The 19,001-nt window shown below is 40.6% G+C and overlaps 1 protein-coding gene across 4 annotated transcripts in view; it reads right to left on the bottom strand.

The window, feature by feature from the left end:
- PARD3B (par-3 family cell polarity regulator beta) overlaps positions 1–19,001 on the bottom strand; it is a 916,117-nt gene that overhangs the window by 426,595 nt on the left and 470,521 nt on the right. For all 4 annotated transcript variants that reach the window (XM_036319101.1, XM_036319103.1, XM_036319104.1 and 1 more), the window contains exons 7-10: positions 15,251–15,376; positions 12,104–12,462; positions 9,619–9,758; positions 8,361–8,489 (exon numbers count right to left, since the gene is read on the bottom strand). In XM_036319101.1, coding sequence (XP_036174994.1) covers positions 8,361–8,489; positions 9,619–9,758; positions 12,104–12,462; positions 15,251–15,376 — 754 coding nt within the window. The remainder of the gene's footprint in view (positions 1–8,360; positions 8,490–9,618; positions 9,759–12,103; positions 12,463–15,250; positions 15,377–19,001) is intronic.

Here is a 19,001-nt window from a genome sequence, read left to right as displayed (position 1 = left end):
TCTGATTTTGATCAACAATGTACATTTTGAAAAGGGCCAATACCTCCGTGCCCCATCGGTCCTATCTAAAAACAGACAAAATAAATGAAATAAATGGGAACTAAGCATAGTTGCTTTGTGATAGAAAATGAGGATCACTTTCTTAGGAGCTTTATATAATCTTTGCCATGAGTTCAACCACAGTACGTGGGGGACAGTAGGGTATGGTCCATGTAAGAGGCCAATGGAGCATCTCTTACATTCTAGCATCCATGTTGGAGATAAAGGGGAAGGGAGAAGGGAAATTGGTGTGACTGCAGACAAATAGCAATAACACAATCTTTTAAGCTTCCCTATAAAGACCTCCCTCTGGTAAGTGTCTAAATCTACAAGTTACAAGGTGGCATGTAACACATTTGGAGCACAATCAAATTGAGTGTGAAAATTTTAAAGCACAATTGAATGGGCCTGAAAAAGTCAAGTACAATTGAGTTTGCCTAAATGAATCAGGTGTAATTGAGTTGAGTAACTGGATTGTGCTCAGCATTGGCCCTTGGCCAACATGAAGGCACGTGGCCTAAGAGACACGGGGCTTAAACTTCTCACAGCCAATTTTTCACAGAGCAAGACATTGTTTGCAGACTATAGAATAGTGGTTCTCCACCTTCTGGCCCTTTAAATACAGTTCCTCATGTTGCGACCCAACCATAAAATTATTTTCGTTGCTACTTCATAACTGTCATGTTGCTACTGTTATGAATTGTAATGTAAATATCTGAAACGCAGGATGGTCTTAGGCGACCCCTGTGAGAGGGTCGTTCAACTGCCAAAGGAGTCGCGACCCACAGGTTGAGAACCACTGCTATAGGAAGATAAAGTTGAAAATGTGATTACTGAAGCTAGTCAGCTAGTCACTGAGTTACCCTGTAGTCCTTATGCTGTTATAATAGAACCACTATTCCAATGCTTCTCAACCTTGAGTGAGCTCAGAATAATCTGGAGGGCTTGTTAAAATAACTCTTTGAGCCCCACCCTTAGAGTTTTCCATTCCTTTGCTCAGTAGGGAGCCTGAGAATTTGCATGTATATGAAGGTCCCAGGTGATACTGTACTGCTGGTCTAAGACCACACTTTGAGAACCACTGTTCTCACAAGTTATTGTAGCCAAAGATTGAAACATTAAAAATACTTTTAATACTTTAAAATACCTCTAATATTTTTAAATGTGAGGTAATAATACTTTCCTATATCTTTACAAGTAGACTGTACTAGATTATGCAAATATTCTGATAACTTAAACTGTCTAAATTGTCATTTTTATTCAATATTAACTATCCCTGCTCTCTCTGTCATGTGTTGCTGTAAAGGTTGCTAATGCTCTGGAATCTGAGAAAATCTCTATATATTCTTATTTGGTTTAAATGGATAATGTGTTAGATAAAGGTTAGGTATGGGTTAGGGGTAATAGGCCCTTTAGCAATACATTTTTAGTCTTCTGTCATCTGCTTTAACAATGCAGAGATTTCATTTATTCAGTTAACAAATATTTACTGAGCATATAGCCTGCACCAGGCACAGGAAATAACAGGAGTTAACATTATTTGAGATTTACCATGTGTTAGCATCTATGCTCGGTTAATTCTCACAATTATGTGTTGTCAGTATCACTTGACAGATAAGAAAACTGAGGCACTGAGAGGTGAATAGGATAGGAAAGCAGGGATTCACATTCAGGCCCTGAGACTCCCGAACCTGGGCTCTTAACTGCTACTTCTCTATAGTTTTTAAGGTCTACATGAGAAAATTTAGCAATGAGCGATTCAGGGGCATGATGAGGGGAGGCCTGAATATGAATGGAAAACAAAATGAGGCTCCATAACCAACACCTGGGCTGTCGAGGAAGCTGTGACCAAGGAAGGGACCTGTGGGTAGGTATCTTAAGAAGCTGTGAGGTGAAAGGGAAGCGAAGGGGTGTCCTAGACAGGGGGGAGGCTCATAGCAAATGTGTGGCAAGGAGAGGGCCCTGGTAACATTTAAACTGGTGAGAAGAGCTTGGGATGGCTAGAGAGCAGGGAGAAAGAAAATGTGCTGACAACCCCAGGGTCATAGACCAGCGTGAAATCCATGAAAGGAATACAATTCTAGGAGAGAATAATTGTTTTTTTCCTCCAAACCAACCTATACATCTCTTAATGCTAGCCCTAAACATCCAAAGTCAAAACTTTAGAATTATTGATATTTCTTACTCCATCACCCTAACATCTATCAAATGCCCAAACTAAAGTTTTCTACCTTCATTTCTCTCTCAGTCACCAATGGGTGGGCAACCCTAACTGCATACTTATGGTTCTCCATTCAGATGAGCAATGATGATAACAATAACATTTGTTGAATCCCATTCTGCGTCCTATTCTAAGTACTTTACATGCATCTCATTTAATGCAGAGTCTCTTAAGTTGACAATAGTCCGATCCCCTTATTAGGGATGAGAAATGGGGGCTCAGGGGGTATCTTAGACCATTCAGCCAATCAGTAGATGGGAATCAAACAGGCAATCTTTTAATGCATGGGACGATGCCCAAACAACTGAGCAACACCAGCCAGGGCAAGTCTGTCGTGTTTTTGAAGGTGTCCTTGGTTCCCAACTTTGAATCACTGCAACACTTTATTTGCCCAATTTCATCAACTCATCACTTTTCTTTTCTTTATGGGCTAGAAGCTCCCTTAGGACAGAAGCACATCTTATTCACCTCTGGAGTTCATGTCGCAGAGCCTTGACTGGATTAAACTCAAATTGGTTGACTGGAAAAACAGTAAGACGGAAATGGAAATTATTATAGAGGAAAGCAGAAATGGAGACTATATCTCAGCACAAGAACTGTGTTACTAGAAGAATCCATAAAATACATCTTGATTTTTGTATAATAATTTAAATTTCAAAACATAACCCAGGGACTTTGGTTTACATAGAAAAATCATTCTAAAATCATTCTTTAATTTCTGCTACTTATCCACAATAGCTGCTATCATATTCACTCTTCCTTAAGTACCTTGGTTAATTAAGCATGGAATCATTTGAATCCAATAGCCAAAGGGAGTACAATAATATATCAGTTAAATGAGGTTCATCTAAAATTTCAAACAAAATTTCTTGCATGATTTATGATGTTCAATAATTTGACATTTGAAGATGTGAATTTTTCACTTAAGAAGACAGAGAAAACCAGGAAGGAATTGGGTCCACATGTTATTGGCTGAGGTGGTCGCAGGGACTGGTGAACAGGAAGTGTTGAAATACTCTAAGCACAGCAGCTATGAAGGGAGCCTCCACACCTGTGTGCATCACTTTTTTTTTTTTTTCTCAGCAAGAGCACTATTCCTAAGTGAAGGTCAAATCAGCATGACAAACATGGCTGACTTCTGGATCTCAATCCTGCCAGGCAGGAGCAACTTGCTTCTTTGAAATAAAGTCAATCCCACTTGCAGAGACTGTCATTTAATAGCAGGCACACTTGGCAGGTAGAAATTATAAATACATTTGAAATTTTCTCAGCGGGTTTTACCCACCAGGGATTGCTGTGATTTTCAGGATAATTTAAAGATAAGGCAGTAGGTCAGAATAGGAAACGTTAAAGAGGTTAACAAAGAAATGGCAGAATATTCCTTTTTCCTCAAGAAATGAAAGAAGACATATACATACACACACACATACATGCACACAAAGGACAGTAACACAGTGTCGCTCTTTCTCTCTCTGAAGCTCTTAAAAAAATAATAAAGGCATGAAATAAAGATAAAACCTTCAGTTTTTCAGAATCTTTCCTAAATGGAAAGATGGCTTCATCCCACACTTTGCATGAACATTTAAAAATATATATATGGTCTCGGGGATGGAAAAGAACTTGTAGACCAGTCTGTCACTGAACAGACCAAACAAACCACCGATTAAGTAGCATAGTTTTCATTTCAAGTGCAGACGCAGACACAGCAGTCTCCCCCTCCGATTCTATTACCAACACTAATCTCCAAGTTCCTTCTGCAAAAACGTTCCTTATGTGAACACCTCTTTAATAAACTCCCACCCTGTCAGGGGGCGAGGAGATCAAAGGATCTTTTGGGCTGGGATTCTGGAAGGATTATCTGGGACGCACAGTTCTTTTGGTAAAGATACCAGGAAGAGCTAAGTAGTTGTAATGTTATTACATAAATTCCTCTCATTTGATTTTGAACCCAGCTTGCCACGAATGGAAAGAGGGTTGGCTATATGTGCTGCTAAATTCGTGATACTAACCAACAGCTCTGGAAGGAGGACATGGCCCAGCCAATGCATGAGCTCAGCACACACGTCTTATGTGGCAGGCGGAGAAATGACCAGGAAATGGATGCCAAGGCCTTTTGGCGTGACAGAGGGTCACATCCGAGAGGCCATCCTATATTGGGGCTTCCTGTATCGCTGCTGACCACACAGTCCCCTGACTGTATGTGTTAAGACTTGACAATAAACTAGTGATAACAAGGAAACAAGGAAGATTTAACTGTCAGAAAACAGGCAGAGCTGTGCTGCTGAAAGGGGAACGAGCTTCTGAAATAGTAAGGCTTCACAAAAGGGAGGGGACAGCTTCTCAGAAAAGAAAACAATCAACACAGTTTGTTGTCTTAAAGGAGATAGAACAAGACAAAAGCAGGAAGTGCTGTCCTTCCTTCACCCTGCCACATTTTCAATGGAAAGTCAAGTGTGCACATCAATCACAAGAAGGGAGAAGAGGCCGAAGCGATACCATCTTCAATTTTTTCTTGAAGAAAAATACAAAGATCTATCACAAGGAACAGTGTTCTTCATTTTGCTCTTTCGACTAGTCCAGTGCATGCCACACTATGAAGTCATTCCTTTTGAAACAGCCCTGTGCAGGCCAAGCATGACCCCTCTTTAAACTTGCTGCATGGTTCATGCTCCTTAGCACCTGAGGCAGGCCTTCGGGCTGGAAGGAGAATACTATGCCATAGTTCTCCAGAACAAAGATTCCGGGTCCACATTACTTAGGTGCTTCTAAGCCTCAAAGGCCCTTGCTTTGCTGTGGTTACAAAGAATATTGAACATACTTGGATAGTTAGAATTCAAATATTTTTAAAAGAGTTGAGATGATTTGCCAGGGAATTCTAAGAGGATGGATACTAACCATATGCCCTCCAAATTTTGTATAAAACTAAAAACAATGAGAACAAATAATTTATTTGCACTCAATCTTGTCGTTGCACAATTAATTTAATATGTTCTCTGGTGGGCTCAGGCTATGATGTCACTTTCTGGGATAGAAATCAAATTTTGCTAAATTCTATTAAATGAAAATGAAATAATATATGCAGGCTGTCCTGAATTATGGACTTGGTTGGTTATAAAACTTGTTTGCAATTCTGTATTTTGGATACCAAAATACATTTTAAAATAATAAAAAAAAATCAATGTTTGAAATAGTGGTTAATCCCAGGCAAAACTGCATACATTTATTTACTCCACAATGAATCTAAAGTATAGTAGTATGTTTACAGTGCTACAGAAGTGGTAATGTACAAGAAGAAATAATTATAGCTAACATACATCAATAAATTACAATCGGCCATAAATTAGGCTAAAAGCTTTGCATGTATTATCTCTTTTAATCCTCACAAAAATCTTAGGTACAGATGAGGAAACTGAGCCTCAGAATGATATTGTGACCAGCTCCAGATCACACAGTAAGTGCTGAATACAGACTTTGAGGACAGGGAGCTGAACTCCAGAGGTGACTCTAAGTGTTAAGAAACTTAGGCCTCTAGCTCATGCTCGTTGTGGGGACTGCACAGGTTACTCAATAACAATGAACCTGTTTTCTCAACTGAAAATTAGAGCTGGACTCACAGATTCTTCCAGCGCCCTTTAGGATGAACCTTCTATTATTCCATTTGCTACATTTCACATGTTATTGCCTTTGCCTGAAAATGTATTCAGAGTTTCAAACTGGGACAGATTCAACATCTTTTCCCCCTTACCTGGTGGAAGAGGGAGCTTGTAAGAAGAAGGACGTAGGAGTGGGGGGTAGGAATGCTAGAGGACACACGGGGAAGGGGAAGGGCATAGGGACTGTTAGATGGGGAACCAGGGGCATGTGAGGGTTTGAGTTTCCAGCTGGAGCTCTGTCATTTGTTTCTTTTGCATGCACAGGGGGCGACTGGGAAGTTTCTCTTTCTACATAGGGTTTTGCTCCTTCCAGGACCCTATTCAACAGAGCACACAGATAAAACTCCTTTCCTTGTTCTCCTGTCCCTGAAACAAGTACTGCCTAATCCCACTGAGGTTTTCTGAGTCTTTATCCCCAGTAACCAAAGAAATGGACAGGAAGCGAAGGGCTTCCTACCATGTCCACATGCAGCCCCCTTTTTACTGTTTCTTTCCACTTCAACTTTTGTAGCAAAACACTAAGATGTTGGGATAAATAAAGGATTGAAGGAAAAATCTATCAAATTTTAGGGGGAAAATTTTAGACTCCAAGTTTCTTCAGCATTTCTCTTTAAGAAAAGTAAGGAGCTTCAGCAAGGAGATGAGATAGAAATTCCAGATTCTGTCTTCCAAAATGCTTGGATATAGAAGAGTCAAATAGAGGAAAGGAGGGGGGGAGTGCTGTCTTTGTGGTTTATGCCACTAGTTATTCTTCCTTTTTCTATTTCCCTAGAAGAATGTATAAGATGATGGGAAAGAGAAGGAATAATTGAAAGGAAACTCCATGCCACAAAAATCATGCTGGGAAGGCAGTCCTTTGGCCAGTAATAATGAGCATTAATATATGAGAGAGGTGACTCAGCAAGGCTGTCTATTCAAACATAACTCATGTTTAGGCTCAGAGTAAATATCGTAAAGGTTATCTAGTCTGATCACCTTATCAATGTGAGGATTTTTCCTGAGAGCATCTTAGGCAGGTGGTGAGGCAGGCTCTGTTCCAATATCCTATACAGCCCATCTCCTTCTTGGACAGCTCCAATAGTTAGAAAGTTCTTGGAACATTATCACTTCCAACTACTTGTTTTGATGCAAACTCAATAAGGGCAAAAATGAGTTTTATTTTTGCATCCCTAGAACCTCCTATTTAGTGCACAGCAGATGCTCAATAAATTGTTAACTTAATGCAAAAGTAAATTAATGAATATAAAATAAAGAAATAGATTAAGACTACTCTCTAATCTATACAATGACTCTTTACATATCTGATAACAATTATGATGTGTCCTGAACTTTCTCTTTCTCAAGCTAACTATCCTCAATTTTCTCAACTAGCCCTCTGTTGATCTAACTCTGGGGACTTATTATATTACCCATATGTGCTTTTGTAATTTCTTATATAGATTCAAAGGAAATAAAATAAAAACCAAGAGGTAATAAAAAATCCTCTTATCACATCTATTTCTCTTTGTTATTAGCCATAAAAAGTCCTTTGAAGATTCTATATAGCCTTCTCAAATATTTCAATAATAAAATATATACAATGATTGTGTTCATTGTAAAAAAGTGAGAAAATAAAATTCTCTCATAATTCAAGCTATTCAGGTACATCTCCTTTCAGTTATTTTTAAAAAAGATTTTAAAATGTAATTTGATCATACGACATAGATCATTTTATACCCTGCTCTTTAACTTAATAATATACTATAAACGCTTTCTCATGTTATTATCAATTCTTCACTGAGACTATTCAAAGTTCTTATATTTCCTTAGAAGCTATCTAGTTATTTACCCAACGAATACCTTATGGTTGTACAGAACACACTATATCACTACAATAAATAGGACTTAGGAAAAAAATATATGTCCACGAATTTTCCCCACATAGTTGCTAATCAGTTTAGGAGAGATTACCAGAGGTAGAGTTCGAAAGGTCAAAAGGTATACATTTTTAATAAGACTTTTGAAATATTCTCTCTCTAGCTACCTCTCCCAGCCCTCAAGACTAGGTTAAATTCCCTTGTTATATGTTACTGCAGCACTGAGCAGTTTCTTCATCACCATTTTGAATATCTTATTACATTCGTATTTCCTTTTAGACTGCAAACTGCAGTAAGGCAGGGCCATTGACGTTATTGCTATCTGTGTTTTGCATAAGACCCACCACATAGCTCATACTCAATGTATATTTTACTCAGCTGAGTATTGTCAAATTGCTTCCTTAAAAGGGTCTTGTGCACCAGTAGGCAACATTTATCCAACTCCTTGCATCAACATCCTAAAACTGAGATACCACCCCCCCCCCCCAAGTGCAGCAAAGCACTCTTGGTGTGAAGGAAGCCTGGGACTCAGATGTCCTCCTCCAGATGTTAGGAGTTTACTGAGTTCAGTAAGCTCTGCCTGAACATTACCAGCTCTCGGGGCAGGAAGGCTCCTTCTTGGCGGGCGATGACCAGAGACGCTGTCTCTCCCTGCTTGGTGCTCCTCAGCATGGCCACCAGCTCTTCCTGAGTTCGGCCAGTGACATCTCTGCCATTCACCTGATGAGGACATTCATAGGAACCATCACAATTACAGCACTTGCCATCTCCTTCTACCCTAATTGGTTTTTGAAATTAAGCAGCAAACGGACTTCCCACAATCCACGAAGATCTGAAGTCATTAGTGAAAACATGGGCCCAAACCAACCATGTTTAAAATAACAATAACACACCAACCATCACTCATTAAGGTGTTGGACAACCTCAGAGAATCAGTAATTAATATGAGCAGTTTCTCCTAAGACTTCACAGTCTTATGAGGAGAAAATCAAACTGAAAGATACCAGAGAATGATTCTTTAAGTAAGAAAAAGGTGTATTTCAAATGCTTAGCTGGCACCATTTTCTGCCTCATGCAGGAAGCAGAAATGGACTATTATCACGTGGCAAATCCCTCTGGGAACAGGAGTCTTTTGTTAACATTCTATAGCGTTCTCCATGTTTGGAAAATTACAGTCATCAGGTCATCATAGATTATTGGGAATTCTCATTTGCAGCTGCGTTGTCATTCAGTACATCTTCTTTCATGATCTAGAACTGCCGACAGAGCGATGTAGTGTTGCTTCTATGCCATGAGGAAGTTAAACGGAACCAGCAGTTTCAATGAAGCTGCTTTCTTGAAAGGTAAGCTGACAATATATATTTGCCAAGGAGTTGAGGAGATGATTCTATCAGACAAAATTAAATGAGAGGGAAAAAAAAGCCTCTTGCATTGGGTAATTCCAAATTCTTCTCTAGAGGCATAGATCAACCCAAGACAGGCTGCCCCATTTTTGAAAGAAGTTTAAAGAAATTGTTACCAGGGCTTGGGTGTAACCTTGAAAATCTTACCCCTAATTAAAGCAACTCTTAGATTTGATCCAAATTCCCCAAGGACCCTAAGAGTTAAAGTAAGACAAAGAAGACAGAGAAAAGCTTTCAGGGTAACTTGTCCCAGTATCACTGGCATCACTGGGGGCTTACTAAGTTAGGCTGCTTATTAAGGAGTTTTATAATTAAAGTCTTTATCTTGTATTTCAGTAATGATTTTCAATATATTATATTCAAAATTTAAGTATTAATACATGTGTTTATGTACTTATTTAAACACCAAGAAATACTTTATTGAAGATATTAATTTCAATTCTTACCTCCAAAATTCTGTCCCCAGATTGCAGACGGCCATCTTTTATTGCTGCTCCCTTTGGTAAAATGTTTTTCACAAAAATGGGACCAGGACCATGTATGGAAGAGTCTCTGGTGACCACAGTGAAACCAAGTCCTTCCGGGCCTAGTGAATAAGACCAGGAAAACACAGGGTCATCATAAGAGGAATAAGATCATATTCGATCCCGCACTAAACGCTACCTAATTTAGACTCATGTAGAACAAGTGAAATAGTTACATTCCAGCAAATGTTTTAAATAAGTTTCAGTTGTTCTAGTTGCAAATACAGATTGTAGTTTCTGACAGGCTATGATGCCATCAAAGCGGATTTAGGGCCAAGTGCAGACATGTAACACTTTGGTTTATTAAGGCCCTAGAAGAAATGCCACAAGTTGTCCACACACCTGGGAGACTGAATTCTCAGTTAACCATTAGAAGCAAAGGCCCCTGGGACATGAGCTCTGCCAGCACTCACTCAGCGGGTTCCCCTATGGCCCCCTTTCCGCGCATCTGTCCCTTGTACGCTGCATCCCACTGTCCCTTCACTCACTCCTGCTGCTCCTGTCCCGCTCGCTTGCATCTTCAAGCTCTCGGTAAGGATATGGTTTTTCACTCTATCTAAGGGTATGCTCAGATTTCTCTATCCTAAAGAGTCCTTACTCCAATCTTACTGCTTCTTCAGTCTTCCATCACCAGTGACCTACCTGTGAGCATACCCAGTAATTCTTCCTATTCTTAATTTTCCCCCTTCTCTAGTGTTGACATTTTTTAGCAATCATTTTCTTGAAATTAACTCTCCCCTTGGTCTCTGTATCTTTATTTTTTGATTATTTTCCTACCACTCTGATCATATCATATCTGTCATTCTCTCTCTTACCCACTGTTCTCCCATAGCAATAGATGTTCTCCAAGGACCTGTCCTGGAACCATTTTTCCTCCAGACCCAGGTCCTGGCTCAAACCATCTTCTCCCTATAAATGGCACCTGAATGTCGTTGTTGGCTCCAGTCTCTCTGGTGCCGGCATTCTAGAAATCACCATGCGCATACTTTCACCAGCTCTTCAAACGTCACTACGAACCTGTTCTCTGATGCAGACCCGACCTTTTCAAACATACTCATCTACATAAATTTATAATTTCTAGAAATGGCATCTCCATCATGCAAGTTACTCCCGCTGAAACTCTCAGCAATAACTGTAATTCCTCTCTCTCGTCCCTCCTACATCCAGGCAGCTACTAAGGCGTACACATTATATCTGAACACATGCAATGCACCCTTTGCTGAGACTTTGTTGTTTGGCCTCGTCTTTGGTGTATCTTTTTGCTCTCAGATTAATCTTCCCAAAGTGCAACTGTGATGTTATATTCTTTATTTTTACAATCAAGGCTTTCTGATGGATTTTTTAAGGCCACATTCTACTTTTGATTCATCTATCCTCAAAGCACACAGCCTTATATCTATACATAGTTGGGTAATTTGTAAGAAAAGCACAAATTGTGCATTTATATAAAAAGCCCAATTGCTAAGCACACTGGTCTGTTTGTGCCTCTCAGTCAATACATTTTCTTTCTAGTATAGAATTCTTACGGGAGAGGCAATTTTGACCAAAGGATCTTTCAGAATAATCTCTATTAAAGGTACATGGTTTTGCTTTGAATGTATGTTAACAAGCATTCTAAAACTACTTTATGGCCATTAAATGACCTGCTAATTTAGACAAGAATCTATGAAATCTTAGTTTCTTTTGAATTGAGTCTTGAAAATCACATATTATTGTAGAAGTCTGCAGTGGGGGAAGGGAAGTTACAAAATAAACAAAGGCACGGAAATGCATGAATGCTTATGTTTATGATAATATTGCATACATATGTATGTACACCCATGATCGAGTCTCATTGATCTGCATCTGAAGTGGATAGAAGGATTGAAAAGATGAATAAAAGGTTAAACATGCCTTTGAAATTAAGTATATTTTTAAAAATTGCTTGCAATGTTGAATTAATGATATGACTAATTGTCACATGTTTGGTTTCTGAGGAGTAAATTTTTTTTTGCTGGTCCAAAACTATGTTAGAGAACCAAAAACATATGTTTTTTTGAGCTTGGCCTAAGGTTGTTTCAAAAATCATGAATCTTGCTCAAAACAGGAACAATTGAATTTTAGTGTCTATTTAGTATTAACTTGTGTTACAGTATTGCTCTGTGTCTATCAAGTTTGCAATGATTCTCTCCATTCCCCAGCATGTCTATTATTTTCTTGTTTAAAATAATTTACACTCTTCACAAGAAGAGATGAATAAGAAAGTACTTTAGTTTTCAGAAATGTGTTACCTAAGTATACACTTAAATCCATTCTTTGATACAATTAAATGAAGGGAGAATTAACAAAATTAGCCTTAATGCATTTCTCTTAACCAATTTTATACGTTACAATAATAGAATGCTATTAAGCATAATTTAATAATTACCTTTCTTAAGGTCAATCTTAATTTTCTTTGCATTTTTCTTGCTGCCAAACCCCATGAGAGGGGAGAGTGAGGGAGAGGATGGCTTTCTCCCTATTCTTGGTACTCGGGGGCTCTTGCTTTGCTGCAGGGAAGGTGACCCATCTTCTTCGGGGCTGCTTGTTCCTGTGAGACTCACGGTCTTTATTCCCGATCTTGGGTGGACAGGTGGTGGTGGCTTTGTTCTCGAAACACCATCGCTGCTACCAAAAATGTTCAGAGGTCCAATGACTGATTTTTCGTACTGCTCACGGTTTTGAGGGGGGAGCACGTGGAGGAGGACACAGGGAGCTTTCATTGCCTGGCGGAAGACGTCTTGAGCCCTTGAAGGAGAGTTAGGAAACATGTAAGGAAACGTGGAAAGAACTGAGGTTAACAATGCCATCTCTAAAGCACGCCAGCATCACAGTGATGGGAGCAGCACAGCATTAGCATAGGAGATGCTATCACTACTCAATGAGCTTGACTTTGCTAACTGAATACTAGTTACCACTCATGTCCTGCCCATTAGGTGCCCTGTACTAGGCTACACATGCATTAGTCTCTCAATCTTCTTTTTTTTTTAAGAATATATTTTTATTGATTCCAGAAACAGCAAGGGAGAGATAGAAACATCGACGAGAGACAATCATCCATTGGATGCCTCCTGCACACACACAACTGGGCATCGAGCCCACAATCTGGGGATGTGCCCTGACCAGGAATTGAACCATGGCCTCCTGATTCATAGGTCCATGCTCAACCACTGAGCCATACCAGCTGGGCAAGTCTCTCAATCTTCTTAATGACCATATTAGCTCAGTAAAATTAGCTCTCATTTTACAAAATGAAAAAAAATTGAGGCCCAGAGAGATTAAGTAACTTGTCTAGAAAACCACAGCTTTTAAGCATTTCTAAATCAATCCAGTAATGATTACTGAAGTAAATATCAAAGCAAGCTTTAATTTTAGATGGGAAAAAATCGTTTTGTATATTGATCAGATTATCAATTAATTCCCTTTTAGGACTTCATTCTAAAGTATAGGTGTTCTGTAACATGAGTTGTGTTCCCAAAGTTCAGTTTTGACACACACGTTTCCTCATAGAGACATCTGGTAGGTGTGCGGGCTGAGCCGGATGCCATAGTGGGTTGTTGATCCCATATGCACCCTCTTGTTCATTCTGGTCACTCTGTTGTCGACTACCTACAGTTTTTACTTTTTTGTCTTAGCACTTTATATTTCTCCTCAAATTTCTGACTACTTTTTCTTCTCCTCCTTCCTCCTTCCTCCTTCCTCCTCCCCCCTCCCCCCTCCCCCCCCCCCCCCCCCCCCCCTCCCCCTCCCCCTCCCCCTCCCCCTCCCTCTCCCTCTCCTTCTCCTTCTCCTTCTCCTTCTCCTTCTCCTTCTCCTTCTCCTTCTCCTTCTTCCTTATGCCTTATGATGAGGTAACATTACTCCCTTTCCAGCCTTTCTTGCCAGTGAGACACAGTGAAGGCATAGAGAAAAGCTGTATTATCTGGGAGGCAGAGACTTTTTTGTTCTCCCATTTCTCTTTCCTATTTTTTGAAACTCAGAAGTGATGGAGGGAACCCCTGCAGCCATCCTGTGAGCCTGACACAGCGGAAAGTCAGCAGCCACACAAGAAGAATGGTAAAGCAGAAAGAGGGAAGACGCCTGCTACGCTGATGATGGTGGACTCACCACATCAACGCTGGACTGCCACCTCCATACTTTTTTTCCTTAGAAAAAAATAGATGTTAATCTTGTATGAGCTACTTGTATTTCAGGCCTCTGTTACCAGAAACCACACCAAATAATAATGAATCATAATTCCCACTGCCTTCTGCGCCCCCTCATCTTTCCGAAGTGCTGAATTGCCCACGTGGGTAGTGGAGGAGCGAGAAGACTGCATATGACAACCCCACTCTCCCGGCCAGGTCCTTGATCAGGAGTCAGTTTCTGTTCTCAACTAACTCCACACAGAATTTTTTTGAGCCCCAATTTCCACCTCTAAAAAATAGGGATGATAATGTCTGTCTTACATACTTATCAAGTCCTTGTAAAAGACAGTAATATCATTATTAATAATGACTATAATTTTATCTATTATTCATTATTTTCAAAAATAGACAATTAAGGTTTCCTTTTCTTCCACACTTAAACCTGATGCTCCCTAAACCCACAACCACTGGCCCCTTCCCTCCATAGAGTATACTGACAACTAATGGCCACAGGGAAGACATATTATGAGTTACTTTGGTCAGAAACAAGACGTTGGTGATGATTACTAGGAAGTATTCATCACACTTTTCTTCTTGCTCCAGAATCCCAAGGCAAGGCCAACATACATTTAAAAAATACATGCAGCCCTAGCTGGTTTGGCTCAGTGGATAGAGTGTTGGCCTGCGGACTGAAGGGTCCCAGGTTCAATTCCAGTGAAGGGCACATGCCTGGGTTGTGGGCTCGATCCCCAGTAGGGGGTGTGTAGGAGGCAGCAGATCAATGATTCTCTCTCATCATTGATGTTTCTATCTCTCTTTCCCTCTCTCTTCTTCTCTGAAATCAATAAAGATATATTTAAAACATTAAAAAATAAAAAATACATGCAGGCTGCTACATCTTCTAAATCTTTGGTGAACAAACCTATTCCCATCACATTTTCATTCACAGAGAAATGATTTCTTGGGGGAGAGTATTTTAATCCCCTCCCCCCCTTTGTTCCTATTATTCAGTGAGTCCTCACAGACATCACTCACAGATATTTAGCTGAAGGAAGACTGCTTATACCAAGTAAGTTAATTAATAAGCTGAACTAACAGTCTGTGAAGAGTCATTAAATACCAGTTTAACTGACCCATATCCCAGGAAAAACAAACCCATCTATAGATGCCCCAGAAAGACAACCAGCTGGGAAGGCTTGCTCCATTCCACAGTTTACCATTCATTCCTGGGGCTGTCAGGGGCTTTACGTGTGCTGAAATGTAAGCTGCAATTAAAAATGGGTAGTCTAGGGTCCTTCAAAGGGAACTGAGGGAAATTTTACCTAGAATTTTGATCATAATGAGCTCAGCAATGATTGTAAACACTCTAGGCATCATGTAGTATATAAAACAATGAAAAGAATGCTTACTGAACAAAGGTTTTGTCTGCGAGGTCCACGTGGTTGATCTTTACAATGCACTCATTCTCCTGAAACAGTCCTTCCCGCTTGGACCTGCTGTTTTCTTCAATGCCGCGGATGAAGAGTCCGAGAATCCTAAATGCAAAATTTAGGTTGAAGTGCAACTACTGAATAATAATATGCTCATTATTTCTCCACTTGCAACTATTCAGAAGTAAGTACTGATTTTTATTTATGGGGAAAAAAAGGATGCTTTATATTCAGGCAACTGTCTGTTATTTAAATCCTAAGTGAAAAAAAGGGACAAAAAATACAACTCACTCAAAAGAGAAAAATCCCTTCAAGACAAATAGACATAAATGCCTACCCAGGGCGCATGAATCTACAGTCCCATTTCCAGTGCTTGTAGGAAACTTAGAAAGGGCTCCGGTGGCTAAGTGCAGCAGAGGATACAACAGGCTGGTGGTCTGGAGGAGGGCATCACAGCTGACCGCAATATGCAGTTAGTGCCAAGGGGGCGACTTGATGGTTAGTAACAGGAGAGGATGAGTTATTCATTGTAATGTTTTTGCAGTCTTACTGCCTGTTTCAATAATTTGCATCTTAAAAAGTTCACATTTAAGCACAGATCTTATTGCTCCGTTTAGAAGGAAGTTTGGTCCTATTTGTTAATGGAATCAAACATGTGCTGAGTGTCTTCTATGTGCTCAGGAAGGAAGCGTATGAGACAAGGTTGTAGGGCCAGGGCAAATGGTCAGTACATGCTTAGAGCAAAACAGCAATTAAAAGTCTGGACACATCAATAAGCCTAGACCCTTCACAGAAGGATGTGGGGAGAAAATGGGGTGAAACTGGGTCAGAAGAATGAGTAGAATTTGGATAGGAGAGAGAGAATTGACAAGAAGGCAGGATAGATGCTGTGTGTTTGTGTAAGCTGGCCTTGTGTGAGGAGCAGTGTGGGAGCTAACACTGGATGGGGCGGCCAGTGGAGGGGCCTTGAATACTTTCCAATGGCCTTAACTTGATATGGTTGGAGTGGTACCCGCACCCCCACACATCGCTTCTGAGCAAGGCAGTGGTGCGAAGAAGGCAGGGCTTTGGGAAGAGGTGCCTGAAATTTCAACCACTCTGGATTCAGAGAGGACACCTGGTGGCTCCTGGTGCTTTATGGTTGTGGCTTAAAGTCAGGAAGGGAGGGGACTGGAAAAGAAAGGAAAGCGAAAGAACTACAGCAATAGAAAGATAGGGATTGAATTTTATATGTATACTAGAGGCCCGGGGCACAGATTTGTGCATTGGTGGGGTCCCTCAGCATGGCCCGCAGGGATCGGGCTGAAATCAGCATCCAATATCCCCCAAAATTGTAGTAGTGCGCAGAGTGGCAGGTGGCCAGGGAGGAACTGCTCCTGCTCATCCTGGTCATCTGAGTGGGGATATTGGATGGGGGGCAGCTCCTGCATTGAGCGTCTGCATTGAGTGTGTGCCCCTGGTGGTCAGTATGTGTCACAGTGAGTGATCAACTGATCACTTAGGCTTTTATATATATAGACTAGAAGCCTGGTACACGAATTCATGCACGGGTGGGGTCCAGCCAGCCCGCCCCGATGGGAACCCATTGGGCTGGGCCAGCATGGGGGAAGGGCCGTCGGTGGTTGGCCAACTGGCCTTACCCACAATCGGGTGTTGGTGGCCGATCAGGGGCTGGGCTGGCTGGGGAGGGCAGGCGATCAGGGCCCGGATCAGGCTGGTTGGCTGCTGCAGTGCGCATCATAGCCATCGGTCATTCTGGTTGTTCTGGTCATTCCACCGTTCTGGTCGCTGGGCTTTTATATATATAGATATATAGATAGATAGATAGATAGATAGATAGGTGTGTGTGTAAATCTACATATCAGTAGTAACTACATAGAAAACTAGAAGATATTAAATTCATGTCTATTATAGATATTTCTCTTTTGAGGATTTCCCTGCTCCTTGTGGCATGTCAGGGTAACTAGCTGTAGCCCAGAGTGAGAAAGACCTTCTCCACAAGGAATTTTCTGGGTGTGGAGAAGCTGCCATCTCCTCTTCCCTGGTCCTCTTGTTTTTCTTTGTCATCTCCTTCTATAGGGGCCTCGAGGGCTATTTTACAGCCCCTCTGTATTACATCTCAAATCTAAATAAGATTATGAGCACACTTTATGGGTGAAGAATAGGGTCAGCCATGGACAAAGGGCTGCCACTAATAAAAATGGAAACCCATCTTCCTGTTTGGAACAGCCACAAAGTGGAGCCTCTGCTGCCAGGGCCTCAGCTGGCTGAATGAGCACATGTCATCTCGAGATGGCAGCAGGAGAAGTACAGCAGTGACACTGAGATCTCTACTGCAAACATATTGGATGGATACAGTATGCGGATGCAAGAGAGAGAACTGCAAACAGTCATACCACCCATTCAGGGAAGGCCCAGGGTCACAGGCCCAGTGTGTGGTGAGGTGTTACGCTTCACTCCCTAGTTCCAGTAGGTTAGTAATTTAACCTCATTCTGTGTGGAGGAGGACAGGGGCCAAGGTTGCTATTTGATAAAGGATCTGAGATTCAAATGAAAATCTTTAAGGCACTAATCCTACCTTAATCTAACATAATATTAAAAGTTGAACTCTTGGACATGCAAAAATATAAAAGTAAAGAAATAGAACAAACTAGTGTTTCTTTCCTAAATTCAACAACTCTCTGAGAGTTCACATTTTGGAGTTTTGTTATGGTGGACTCACAATAACATGATCCATTAGGAGACTCACATGTGGTTCTAAACTAGTTTATGTAAGTGATATTTTTTTAACAAGCATTCAAGTCTTCCTTTAATTTAATTCGGTACATCATCAGTCATGTAATGCTACTCCGTAGGATTTAATTTCACATTTTGGGAGATGAATTAATTCTTTCAGGCCACTGGGTTGCAATGTAGCTGGCATTTTACAGCTGGAGCATGCTATGTGACCCTTGCTGATCTAAATAACCTAACTCTCCATGAAAAATTTATTGACAGTATAAGCCCAACTCTAAAAGCCATGTGTCAGAGGTAATTTTGGTAAAATGTAAAACTGACTGATTTTATGAGTTTGGTCCCTGGCACACCATTCCTGCCTCTCTGTTCCTTGGAAGGAATGGATTCCTCCAGTTTGATTTCATGCAGAGTATGAGAGACTCAGAAAAGAATCCCTCATAACCCACTTTGCCCCACACTGGTGGGCTGCATTAGCTGTCTCATTTGAGACCAAGACTCTCAGGATATAATGATTAATGCTGTCGAGGAGTTATAAGCTGAGATAAACAGGTTAATTTGCATTAATGAGCAGTGATAAAGGAGGCTGAAATCCATAGTCCCGAAGAATCAGAGGGGTAGAAATTGCTCCTTGGTCTTCTGAGAATCATTCAGGCACCAACCCACCCTCTCCCTGGCCGCCTTCCATTCTTCCCACTGCATCACATGGCCTCCACCACGCTCCCAGCTTAGCATTCTGATCTAAACATCAGTTCTTCTCACATTGTGTCTCTCTTGACCCATCCCTTCCTTCTTCTCTCTCATATTTAGCTGTCCTTCCTATGAAACTGAGCTACACTATTGTTATTTACTAAAAATCAAAGAGATTCAATGACTTTAATTATAAAACAAAACCACATTGAGTTTTAAAAAAATAAAATTACATTGTTTTTTACCTGCCAAAACTCAGTTATATATATATATATATATATATATATATATATATATATATTTATAT

The sequence above is a fragment of the Myotis myotis genome, unplaced genomic scaffold (genome assembly GCF_014108235.1).
Source record: "Myotis myotis isolate mMyoMyo1 unplaced genomic scaffold, mMyoMyo1.p scaffold_m19_p_8, whole genome shotgun sequence".
Taxonomy (NCBI): Eukaryota; Metazoa; Chordata; class Mammalia; order Chiroptera; family Vespertilionidae; genus Myotis; species Myotis myotis.
The sequence above is the reverse complement of the archived record's forward strand: the minus strand, read 5'-3'. Positions and strand labels throughout refer to the sequence as shown.